Below are 12,225 nucleotides of genomic sequence, written 5' to 3' on the forward strand. Positions count from 1 at the left end.
GACCTTTCAACCCAGCTGTTCAGCTGAGCCGCTCTTGGTGGCTGGTCAGTGCCAGGGCTCCTGTTGAGCCAGGCGCGGCTCAGGAAGCAGATCCTGGTGCACGCGGCAGTAGCGCTGGACTTGGCTGGCCCCCTGGCTGGCTATCGGTGGAGGCCGGAGGCCACGTGAGCCACAGGGCTCTGATTCTCAGCCCTCCGACTGTGGCCCTGCTCAGACCAGCTGCAACATGAAATGGGTTTGGCAGGTGCCAGTCCAGTTCCCGGAGGGAGAGGCCTCCCCCTACCAAAGCCATGTGGGAACTGTGTGCGAGTCTCCTCCTGCCCCCGTTTCCCCCGCCACAGTCCCGGGAGTGTAAGGCCTGAAGGGGGAGCTTGAATGGGAGCCCAGAAGGTCCCGCCTTTCACCAGCCCCTCTGTCCAAAGGGGCCTATAGCAGCTAACTTTGCCCTTCCTCTTACTCAGTGAGGGGGGACTGGGCTGGGATGTGCTGAGAACAGGGCCTCTGGGAGTCGGGACTCCTGGGTTCTGTTCTTGGCTTGGGAGGCAGCACGGTCTAATGGTGAGGAGCCCAGGAGTCCTGTCTAGGATGATTCTGTGGTAGGAAGTAGGGATGTGAATGGTTTACTAATTGGTTAACCTTAGCGGGTGATGTTTGCTGGTTACAGTTAACTGGTGGGGGCTGGAGCAGCCCCCCACTTGCCATGGGCAGAGATCTGCTCCAGCCCCACGGGGCCTACTGCAAGTGGGGGTTGCTCCAGCCCCGCTGGAACAGCCCCTTCCCATGGGGGAAGGGGTACTGCAGCCCACCCGCAAGGGGAGGGTACTCCAGTCCAGCTGGGCTGGAGCGCCTCCTGCTCACCCTGGTTTAATCAATGAACTGATTAAAACGGTTTAATCAATGAACCGTTTAACCCATTAAATAATTGAAACAGGATTTTACATCCCTCGGCGGGAGGCCCCTCCCTCTGGGGACTGGACTGAGACCTGCCAAGTTAACTTCACATTGGACTGGGTTTGAGCTGATGCTCTAGAGATGCTGTAGATTCCCCTCCCTCCTTCCCACCCACTCCCCCTGAGAGTGGGATGCTCCGGGCTGCCAGGCCAGGTTCCCTGGGATCCCAACCTCCTGTCCTGCCACGGGAGCCCGGGGGCCAGTTCCCTGAGGAGAGCTGGTTGCTGAGAGAGCAGCTGAGAGCAGATGTGGAGCAGGGAGCTGATGCCTTTAAGGGCCTCGTGTGAACCTGGCGGCGTGCCCAGCCCTGGATCTCCCTCCCCCTTTGAGGCTGCTCCCTTGGGGCGCTTTCTGAAACAATACCTAGCGCGCGCCTCACTGGGGCAGGCTGATCCCTGAGCCTAGGAAGCGACAGGAGTGAAGCAGGCTGCTCCCTACCCTGCTCCCGGTTCTTCTCCCCGGGAGAGCCCGTTCCTGCTCTGCAAAGGGTCCTGGAGGCCTGCTTGGAAGCTGGGCAGCCATGGGGGAGCCCGCTGTGGCGTAGAGAAGCAGGGCAGCCTCCGGCAGGATCCCGGCTGCCAGGAGCCGAGGTCTGCGTCATCGGGGCGGCAGCATGGAGCTCAGACCTGGCGACCTCCGTGGAATCGAGGAGGGCTCAGATTTCGACTTCCAGTTCTGGATCCAGCTCTTCCTCTGGGTGCACTTGTTTGGCCGGCTGGTCTATTACCTCCTCCGCACCTTTGGGGGGCTGACGCAGTAGCCCCCTCGCCCCTTGTGCCCAGGGTGAGCAGCTTCCTTTCCAGATTGCCCCCTGCCTCCGGTCTCTGCAGCCCCCTGGAAATTGAGACTCACAAGAAAGGGCCTCCTCCTTCCCCATCCCACCCGCTTGCTTTTCCCCCGGAGCTCTATCCGGCTTCTGGCTTCCGCTGGAAGTGGCTTCCCGCTCCCAAGGTCAAGGAGTGCAGGGCTTGTTTGGGAAAGGCAAAGTAAAGAAACCTTCAAGCAACTAGTCCTGAGTCCCTCCCCTGGCGGCGGTCGGTACCGCCTGGGACTGCACGCCATGAGTCAAACCCCGTGGTGCAGCAAGATCTCCTCGCTGGGGTGCAGCCGCAGGGTGCCTGCAAGGGCCGGGGGTTCTGAATGTGGGTCTGTTTGAGCGCTGCTTGGAGAGCTGCCTTGGACGCGCTGCGACCCCCTGCTCTTCGGCGCTATACACGGGGGCTCCAGCAGCTGATTTCAGGACCTGCGTGCCTCTGACTCAGGCCTCATGTGAGCTGCAAGCCCAGCCCTGTTTCCTTTGCAGCCCGGGGCACTGTACCCGTAGGACAGTGTGTTTGGCAAGGATCCGCTCCCCCGCACACACAGGATCGGCAGTGAAGCAAGAGGGAGCCTCGCGCGCTGCTTTCGGCCCAAGGATCTGAGAGGAGCAGAGACCCACGGGTCTGCTTTAAGCCTCTCTGGGTGGATTTGCCCCTTGCCACCGGCCATTGTTCTGGCAAACCCGTCCATTCAGTTCTGGAGCAGAACCCGTCTTCCCCTTGCTCTCCAGGAAGTGAAACTGACTTGGCTGGCTGCGTAAGTGACCAGACTCCCCTATCCTGTGCCCTCTGCCAGGGAAGCCCACGCTCGGGACCAAGGTGAAGCCATTTCGAGTCCCTGGGTCCTCGCCACCTGGAGCAAGTGCAGGGAGGAGTCGTATGGAAGTGGCCTGCCCGCCTCTGCGTTGACAGCCAGGCTCTGAGGCTGCTGCAGGGCAGGGGAGCTTTTGGATGGAGAGTCTCTCCCCCGGGTAGAAGTCAAGAGCAGTCGGCTCAAGCCCCCATCTCTGTTGGGAGTGGACGAGTTTTGCTGGGGCTTGGGGCTGCTTCTCCGCTCCCTGACCCTGCTCTCGTCTCTGCTGCTGGGAAATGGCCGAGGCCGGAGGATTCCTGGATTGGGGCCCAACTTCACATCAACTCTGGCTGTGAGAGCTGAGGAGAGAGGGAGATAAATAAATTAAGGGAAACATGAGCCACGGAGGAGAAATGACCTGCCCCAACCCCAGCAGGAACAAAGGGGCTAAGATGTCAGCGCTTCAGAAACTGGAGAGTCTGGCTGGGCGGATTTTCTACTGGGGGCCGCGCAGCGAGGCGGGGGCCCCGGCCGGCAGCGAGGCAGCCCCTGTGTCTCCGCACACGCTCGCCTGGAGTGAGCAGAGTGAGTTGAGATGGAATCCGCAGGGGTAGGACCAGCCGCGGCACAGGGCCCTGTGAGTCGAGCTATCTGGCGGGGGCAGGGGATGCAGACACCATCAAAATGTGTGGGATTTGGGGGGCGGAGTGCGCAGGCCAGAGTCTGGCCTCCCCAGCTCCTCCTGGGAAGGATCCCTGCACGGCAGCGGCAAGCACGTGAGGGCTTAGGAGCTCTCCGCTCCCGGGGCCTCCTCTTCCCGCCACTCCTGAGCCATGGAGGCCTGGGACAGGTCATGGGCCTGGGACACCCAAGTTCTGATTGTGGGAAGGGCTGAACCCGCCACGTGGCGTGAACTTTTCTCCGTGCCCGGCATCCGCCCTGGGCGCCAGAACCCAGGTGGGTGGCGCTGTGCTCTGATCCGCTGGCTCTAGCTGTTCTGCAAGCGGCAGCGAATCTCTCCCCCTGCACCAGGCTCTCCCTGCAAAGTGGGAGATGAGGTGTGTTTGGTGATGGGGCAGAACTGCCTCACACAGCGGGGGAAGTGACTTGCCTCTGCTTGCGCCAGATGGGGGCAGCGCTGGCCGTAGAATTCAGGAGTCCTGGTTCCCAGTCTTCCATGCTGGCCTAATGGTTAGAGCAGAGGCCTGGGCATCATGGCTCCTGAGTTCTGTCCCCGGCTCTGGGAGGGGTTTGAAGTCTCTGCCTCCTTCTCTTCCTCGAATGCCAGTCCCTGGTGTGTGGCACCTCTCCCTTTCCTCCTCCTATACCGGTGGTGCTGCGGGTCGGCTGCCAGGTACTTGGTCGCTGCATGTGAGGAAGGGGGCACAAGGACTCACTGGCTCCCTTCCTCGGGAGAGTCCTGGCCACTTCCCTGGGACAGACCTATGCCCTCATGTGTCACTTCCTCTCTGACATCCTGTGTCTGTCCTTTTCATCCCCCTCCACTTCCTCCTCCTCATTCCCCCAACCCTGCTTTCATTCCTCCCTCCCCTCAGGACAGATGAGGAGGCCTTTCCAGCCTGGCCCCAGCTGTGGGTGGGTGGGAGGGATTCCCCTGCAGGGAGGGAGGGTGAGGGAGGGGAGGGAGGATGCAGGGATGAGCCATCTCTCCCACCGCAGGCTCCCTGGATGTGCAAACAAGGTTGTAACAATAGTGCCTTGGCAGGGCAGCCAGGATTAAAATAGCCTCTGGCACCTTTAACCCTCTGCTGCCTGGGCCTTCCCAGCGTGGCCTGCAGATCCCGTGGGCACGGCCGGAGGAATGGTCCAAGCTGTTCACAGCTTTGGCTCTTGACAGCCTAGTGCGCGGTGGCCACTCAGTACAGCTTGCTAGCACCAGGACTGCTGGCTCTGGGTGGAGAATAGGGCCTAGTGGTTGGGGGGGAGGGGCTCTTGGTGCTGGGGTGGGCACTGGGGGGGGTCCAGGCTTCTTTTCCTGGTGTGGGGAGACCAGGTGGCTTGACAGGCTGAGAGGAGGGCTGGGTTTAGTCTCTTGATCCAAGGTGCTTCGGAGGGCCTGTCGCTCTAGCATGTGAGCCCCTCGCAGCCTCCAATGCATTTATCCTCGCAGCCTGCGTGTGAGGCAGGGCTATCCTCCCCGTTGGGCAGATGGGGAAACTGAGGCACTGGGCAGCCAGTGACATCTCCAGGGTCTTGCCGCAAGTCAGTGGCAGGGCCAGGACGAGCTCCCAGGCCTGTGTCTGATCCACCAGTTGGCGCTGGCTCTCCCCCCTTCTCTGACCCAGCAGAGCACGGCGTGGAGCAGAGCATCAGGGGTTTGCTACGCTTGGCGTGGGGGCAGCCCTGGAGAATCTCCTGGGTGGAGCATCAGCAGTTGGCAAACCCAGATTAGTGGGGGCGGCCCTCGGGGCAGAGCCTTTCATAGCTGCTGCCCATTAAAGGGGCAGGACCCCCGGTGTGTTCGTTATGCCACAGCCGCTGGTTCCCGAGTAGCTGTTGGCTGGCTGGAGGCCTCCATAGCAGCCGAATCTCCCTCTGCTGGTGCCCACCCACCTCTTGGTGTCAGACATCCAGGCTTGGGGAGTCTGTGCCCCTGGTTAACATCACACCAGATCAGCACCCTAAGCTCTCCCAGCTGAGAGAATCCCCGCAGGCCTGGGCCTCTGCGCTGTCTGCCCTGGAGGGACCCTCCCAGGGGCTGAGGAGAGGGGCTCCAGGCCCCAGACCTGCTCCCTCCTCCTCGGAAGCTGCTACCGGACTGACACGAGGGGGTGGAAGCCTTGGGAAACCGAGCTGCTCCCCTCTGGCCTTGGGTAGCTGAGATTCTGCTTCCTGGGGTTAACCCCTTACGGCCTGCGATCGCCTCAGAGCCGTGGTGGTGAATATTCCCCCCCACGCCACTGGGAAGCTCGATGCTCAGTGGGGGGCTGAGGAGGAAGTGGGGTCTGTGCCTCTTGCCGTTCCCGTCTCCTAGGAACCGCCGCAGGGGTGGGGGGCTGACGCAAATGCCCCAGGGAGCTGTGTGGACGTGCGGAGTTGCAGGGGACGCTGCAGTGCACTAGGGCAGCACCAGGGGGCGCTGTGCAGGGATGCGGGGTGGGTGTTTGATAGGCAGAGCCCTCCCTTTGCAGTGAGCAGTGTTCCTGTGTGGCACCAGGGGGCGCTGTGCAGGGACGCAGGGTGGGTGTTGGATAGGCAGAGCCCTCCCTTTGCAGTGAGCAGTGTTCCGGTGTGGCACCAGGGGGCGCTGTGCCCGGGGGGCTGCTCTCCACACTCGGCCTCCCCCACGGGCACCAGGGGGCTGTTCTCCCCTCTCTGCTGCCCCCCATGGGTGCCAGGGGGTGTGGTGCCCAGGGGACTGCTCTCCCCTCCCTGCTGCCCCCACAGGTACTAGGGGGTGCGGTGCCCATGGAGCTGTTCTCCCCTCTCTGCTGCCCCCCATGGGTGCCTGGGGGCACTGTGCCCAGGGGGCTGCTGTCCCCTCTCCATAGGGAGCCCAGTGCCAGGGGCTGGCGATGCTAGTGCTTCTGTCTAAATGAGACTGGCCTCCGACCCAGACAGGTCAGGGCTGTGGGGGATGGGGTGCAGCACCCCCTCCAGGCCGGCCCCACCCCGGCTCGCCTGTCTCCATTTTCCCTCCCTTACCCTGCTCCTGCTGACGTTCGCCAGTGGACGTGTTGCACCCCAGAGGTGGCTCCCTGCATGCACTTGTCTGCTGCTCACTGTGTGATGGGCGCGGAGCCGGGTGTGTGTGAATCTAAGTGATCCCTGCTTGGCTGCCTGCCATCGGCGGGGGGGAACCAGGAACAGCCCAGGAGCTGAGGCGCATGTTTGGGGATGGGGGAGGCCCTTGTATCCGTCCAGCTGCAGTCTCTGCCGGCCTGCTGAGCGGAGGCCTTGCCCATGCGCGGGGGGTTGGACGGGGGGTACAGAGGGCCCACAGTGCAGATGACATGGGGTCCTTGCAGCAGCTATCCAGGGACAGCGTGTTACCTCGAGCTGCAGCCTGAGAACCAGGACTCATGAGTTCGATTCCCACCCATGAGGGGAGTGCCCAAGGTGAGGGAATGTCGCCCCTGGACTCCTGTATTGGGCATAGTGGTTAGAGCAAGGGGAGGCAGGGCTCCTGCTTCTGTTCCTGGCTCTGGGGCACACGTGTTCTCTGTTGACTAGTGAAGAAATCAGGACTCCTGGGTTCTGTTCCAGCTCGGGGAGAGCACAGTCTAGTGGTTAGAGCAGGGGGTGGGTCTGTACTGAGAAGCGCTACAGGATTAAGCATCCCTGGGGCGGAGCTTCCAGCTCTTCCTTGAGGTCAGTGGTCCTGCCGGCTACTAGATCTCTGGTTGATGGTGGATGAATTTCCCCCTTCTGGTATCCCAGTCCCTTCTTCCCCTGCTGCTGGTTCCCTTGCCCCGAGCAGCAGGAAGCAGCTCCCCCTCCTTGGACTGAAAGCCAGCGTCTCCCCGCATGAGCGAATGCTGGAGCAGAGGTACAGCTGGCCGAGAGGTGGAGCAAAGGGGGCTGGGCTTTCTCCAGCTTTTAGCTTTGGCCTCTCCCCGCACATGCATGGCCCAGCGTCAGAGCGGCGTTTATTGAGTGAGGCATGAAATCTGGTCACTGGGAAATTGATTGGAGCTGCTGCTCCATTAGCTTTCCGGGCCTGCGGCAAAGTTCTGTCCTTCATCTGTTCCAGTGGGGCGGGGGGGAGCGAGCTGGCATCCAGGGGTTTCGTGCAGGGTCTGGCGGCAGCCTGGTGCTCTTTGGACGGGGCCATCCGGGCGGTGTTTGCCAAGGAAGGGAAGACCCTGCTCATCACAGAGTTGAGAAAGTCAGGCTTTTTGGCGGCAGTGCAGGAGAGGGTAGGATGCCCAGTGCTGGGGTTGCCAGCCCTTGGACTGACTAGTCCAGGTGGCCAGCTGATGCTTCATCGTGTCAGCCAGCCTCTAGCCAAGGAACGTGTGAGCACTTTTGGGAACCTCCCCACAGCACAATCTTCAGCCCGTTGACAGCGCTGGAAAAGTCTGGTCTGAGCTCCCAGTCCGCCCAGCTTCCTGAGTGCTCCTTGGTTCATCCAAAGCGACGTCAGCGTGTCCGGTGACCTCCCTGCCCTTTGGAGCGGGTCCCACAATCACCCTGACACGTCCCAGCCTGGCTCAGGCCGGGCCACCTCCTCTGAAGTCCAGCTCGGAGCATATTGGATCCTTCTCTCTCCCGCACCGCAGTGTGACTGCTAACCAGCCGCTGTCCCTGCCCCAGAAGCAGCTGCATTTTGGCGCTGTGTATATAATGAGCGTGCTCAGGGAGGAGCCAGCAAATGAAGAGAGGGGGCAGGAAGGGATTTCAAGTTGTGTCTCCGACTGTATCTCTTGGTAGGGATGTTAGATAGCGGGTAATTGGCTAGTTGTGTAACTGCATGAATTCTTATTGGTTACACGACTATTCGATAGTCCCCGGGGGCGGGGGCGGCAGCCAGTGTGCTCCCGGCCCCGCTTCCAGGGAGCCCTCTGCCACCTGATGCTGCTGCCTCTTTATCAGAAGCAGCAGCACAGGGTGCCAGGTGGGAGCTGGTCCGCAAGGGGAGCCCATTTAAAAGCCAGCTCCCTGCACAGACTGGCTGGCAGCAGCCCCTGTCCATGGGGGGCCGAGCTCTGCGTGGACGGAGGCTGCTGCCAGGAGAGGATGGGGGGCCGAGCTCTGCGTGGGAGGCTGCCACGAAGCACCCTCTGTCTGCAGCAGCCTGGGCTGGCTGTGGACAGAAGCTGGTCCAGCAGCAGCCCCTGTCCGCAAGGGGAGGTTCGAGCTTCGGTCCATGGGGAGCTCGGACACCCCACCCCTGCGGACAGGGGCTGCTGCCAGGGACCAGCCTCCATCCACGATGGGCTCAGGCTCGCTGAGGACAGAGGTTGCTTCACGGCAGCCTCCCACCCGATGCCTCTGATAGAGGCAGCAGCACGGGTGGGGGAGCAGGCGGCACCTTGGAGCCGGTGCTGGGGGGAGCCAGCTTAAAAGGCAGTTTCCCCCAGCACCAACTCCTGCTTCCCCGCATCATGCTGCCTCTGATACAGAGGCAGCAAAGGGGGGTGCGTATAATCGAGAAGATTAACCATGGAGCCCAGGCTTATCGGTTAATCGTATAGTCCGCTACACGCCGACATCCCTATCTCGTGGCTCGGGCACGGTTACTATGCCCGGGGGAGGGCAAGAGAACAGGAGGCATGTGGCTTTCTTGGCTCCATCTGGGGCTTTTCCCCTCCCTTGGGGGCGAGGGGTGCGTGTAACCTGCCGCACGGTGTGTTGTGAGCCCCTGACCCCCCCACGCTGCGGGGCTGATCCTGCCCCAGCTGGAGCCTGGCTGTGGAGAAAAGCTGCAATGACTCCGGCCCCTGGCTCCGCAGCCATAGCCCCTTGGACTGTCTCAGCCTGGCCAGCTTCTCGGGGCTAAGCCAGCTCCTGGCAGCCCAGCCAGCCAGGCTCAGCAGCCTTCGTGCCAAGGTGTCTGCGTCCCAGTGTCCTCACTGGCTCTGCCCCTCCCACTGCCCCGGGCTCAGTGCTGCGACGCTCTGGCAATCCGGGGAAGGCTTGTCTGCCCTGCAGGGGAATTGTGGGAAGGCACTGGGGGACTGTGGGCACACACGGCAAAGCGCCTGGGTTCAGCGGGGGAAAGGGTGGAGCCTAACTCCTACCCTGCCGCCAGCCAGGCTGGCTGGCCCCCGGGGTTCCAGCCCCACCCTGCCTGGCTGGCTAGACCCTCCCAACGGGGGTCAGAGATGTTTGTGTCTGGACGGGAAGGGGCTTGGGCTGAAACCTGCCTAAGATCCCAGGCTACCTGCAGCACAGACACCTAAGCAGGCGGCGGCTGCCTTGTCCAGACGGTGTTGGGGACCCCAAGCGTAGGGGAGACCCCTAGTGGGAACGCCGTGTAATGCTGGCTTGGCAGTGCAAGCCCCAGAGAACCCCGGTTCGGCATCTCTGCTCTGTGGGGTACCCTGTAGTGGCCACAAGGGGCATGGTGCAGGGAGTTAGAGCAGGAAAGGGGCAGAGGGCTTGGAGACAGGACTCCTGGCTTGAGTGGGGACCGTGGTGCGGTGCGTAGCAAAGGGGGCGCTGGGACTAGGACTCCTGGGTTCTGTTCCCCTCGTGCCACGGGACTGTAAGCAAGATTCCGTCCCTTCTCTCTGCCTCAGTTTCCCAACTGTGAGTCGTGTGCCCCGGGGTTCCGAGTGGTGGGGTGTTGGCGACAGAGCCACTTAGAGCAGCGTGGGGGGAGCTGCCGTTGTTGGGTATAAATAGACCCTGGGGCACTGTAGCGTAATTCTGGTGTCTCGCTTTATTTGCACTCCCGCCACGTGATCGGCTCTGTCCCTGTCCACCCTGCCCCCGCCCTGGGCGCGTCACGCTGACAGATCCGAACCCACGGAGCGGCTGGTGGCCGGCGCTGCTTTCAGTACCCAGCTGCCCCGCTTCCCAGGTGGGGGAGGGACGCGTTGGGGGTTTGCCGTCGCCTGAGCCTCTGCGAGGAGACCCGCCGGCACTGCCTCTATCCAGACCGTGGCTTGGTGGCACCGGCACATCCGTCGCTGGCAGGACCCCGGGTCCGGGCAAGGCTGGCCTTGGAGGCGGACGCTGCTGTATCCAGGGGCAGTTGGTGCTAACGGGCACAGACCCCCTGGGCCAAGGGAGCTCGAAGGCAGCTGTTGCCAGAGGATCAGGGCACCACGATGGGGCCTTCCGGCCTGGCCTAAACTGTCCCTTCCGATGCAGCGTGGGAGACGCAGCGTCACAGACACGCCCCAGGGCTGTGCTGGGCCTTGCGCTGGCTCGGCTCTCGCCCCGGCTCTCCGGAGAAGCCAGGCTCGAAGCAGAGGTCGTGTTTGTTCCTGCTGCCTGGGACAAAGTCCCCCATGAGGCGCCAGGCCGGAGGTCCCTCCCTGCCTGCCATGACCTCCTAACCACCGCCAGTGGCCTGCCGGGGTCACAGCATGGACGGTAAGGGGGGGCATTTGGGGAGGGGATCCCAAGCGGGGCGCGTGCTCATCTCCCTCCCTTAGGATCCCCAGTGCCTTCAAGTGTCAGCATCTGCCCCTTCCTCCTCTGCAGAAGGGGGCTGATAACTCTGGGCAGGCTCACGGTAATCCCAACCAGCCCCCCAGCTCTCCCAGTCCACAGCTCCCCCTGCTAGTCTGGGCCAGGGCCTCTCCCCAGCAGAGCTTGTGCCAGGCTGTGACCCACGCTCCCATAAAGCCCACGTCTCTCAAAGGCTGGAGGTGAATTCTGCTGGGTTTCCCTGGCCTTCTGGGGACATCGCGAGGTACAATCCAGTGCTGGTCAGTATACAGCTCCCTTGAGATCTGCTTAACCCTCTGAGACCCAGCCTCTCCCCTCTGCCTGCGTCTGGTCACATTACCGTAGCTCAGGGCCCTGCACTTACTCCTAGAGACGAGCGCAGAGCCTAAAGAGACATGAGCAGGGAGGGGAAACTGAGGCACAGAGCAAGGCAGTGACTTGCTCAACATTAGAGCCCTAGCCAATAGGCTATGCAATAGGCCTAGCTATGCACGTTTCTGCTAGCAGCCTTGGCTGTGTTCTTGCCATCTTGATCTGTTGGAGGCAGGGAGCATGGCTCCTGTTTGTACAGCGCCTAGTGCAGCACCATGGCCTGGATGTAATTGTAACCGAAACCTGGCAGCTCCTTCCTCCTGGCAGCCGTCCAGCAGGGGGTTCAGGGCTCCGTATCCCAGTCCCACAGCCCCCGGCCTGGCGCCCTAGTTCACTGCAGTGCGGGAGGCAGGCCGGCCGTGCCCTGCAGCCGTTCGCGAGCAGGCAGGTGTAACATGGGCTGCAAGCACCTGACCATGTTGCACTAGATTTCAAACTGGGCTGGTGTCATTAGATCCTTTGCATCAGGAGCCAGGCCCTGGACTGATGACGCTCCAGCCCCCTCTCCTGCCCCCTTGGGCCTCTGTCCCCACTGGCTCATTAAAGGAAATGAAGCAGTTTGTTTTGGAAACCTGGTTGGGGCTTGCCAGAGGGAGACAGTGGGTCCCTGTGGCAGGGAAGAGCTGGGTTTAACCCTTCAGACACCAGCACTGCAAGGATGGGGCAAGGGAAGAGGCAGATTCTCATCTGTTCCAGCTGGGTAAGATCAGGATCTGGAGCAGCCGGGGGCATGAGACTGGTTGGGCTGTAGCTGGAATTGTAGTAAGACTCTGGGCAGCAACAGGGATGTTTTTTTCACATGGTGCTTGCACTTTGCCCAGCCCCTCATCCCAGCCTGGTCAGGCATCATCCCCGTGGAAACCCGCCCATGGCCAGAAATGCTGCCCAGTGCAGACAGCTCCTGGGGCTGGAGGGAGGTGAATGCTACAAGCTCATTCCCACCGGAGAACCGTTGTTGGGCGTGAGCTATGCAAGGACGGAATCTGCATGGGTGTTGACCCAGCGTTTCTTCCCCCTCGCCTGCAGCTTCAGGATCTCTCTACTCGCATCTCAGCAGTGTCATTAAACAGCTGCCATGTTTCACCCCAGAGGTGGCTGCATTTTGGTGGTGAATGAAACGATCCTTGTAGTGACCATCTTAAAAGCACTTAGTGTTGGCTCCCTGACCCCCTACCAGTTCACACTCCAAACGGCAGGACACATGAT

At 61.9% G+C, this 12,225-nt stretch overlaps 1 protein-coding gene across 6 annotated transcripts in view; it reads left to right on the top strand.

Annotated features, from left to right (window-relative positions):
* The window catches only part of PRKACA (protein kinase cAMP-activated catalytic subunit alpha), a 50,895-nt gene that overhangs the window by 17,920 nt on the left and 20,750 nt on the right, over window positions 1-12,225 (top strand). Inside the window, exon 1 of one of the 6 annotated variants that reach the window (XM_075902207.2) lies at window positions 1,358-3,147. The exons of 4 other annotated variants lie outside the window; for them this stretch is intronic. In XM_075902207.2, coding sequence (XP_075758322.1) covers window positions 2,958-3,147 — 190 coding nt within the window. In that variant the 5' untranslated portion in view covers window positions 1,358-2,957. Of the gene's footprint in view, window positions 1-1,357; window positions 3,148-9,990; window positions 10,570-12,225 lie in introns of those variants that run through there. One more of the 6 variants, XM_075902212.2, reaches the window with a different exon arrangement.

This window comes from Pelodiscus sinensis, chromosome 31 (assembly GCF_052426305.1).
Source record: "Pelodiscus sinensis isolate ZL-2025 chromosome 31, ASM5242630v1, whole genome shotgun sequence".
Lineage (NCBI taxonomy): Eukaryota > Metazoa > Chordata > Testudines > Trionychidae > Pelodiscus > Pelodiscus sinensis.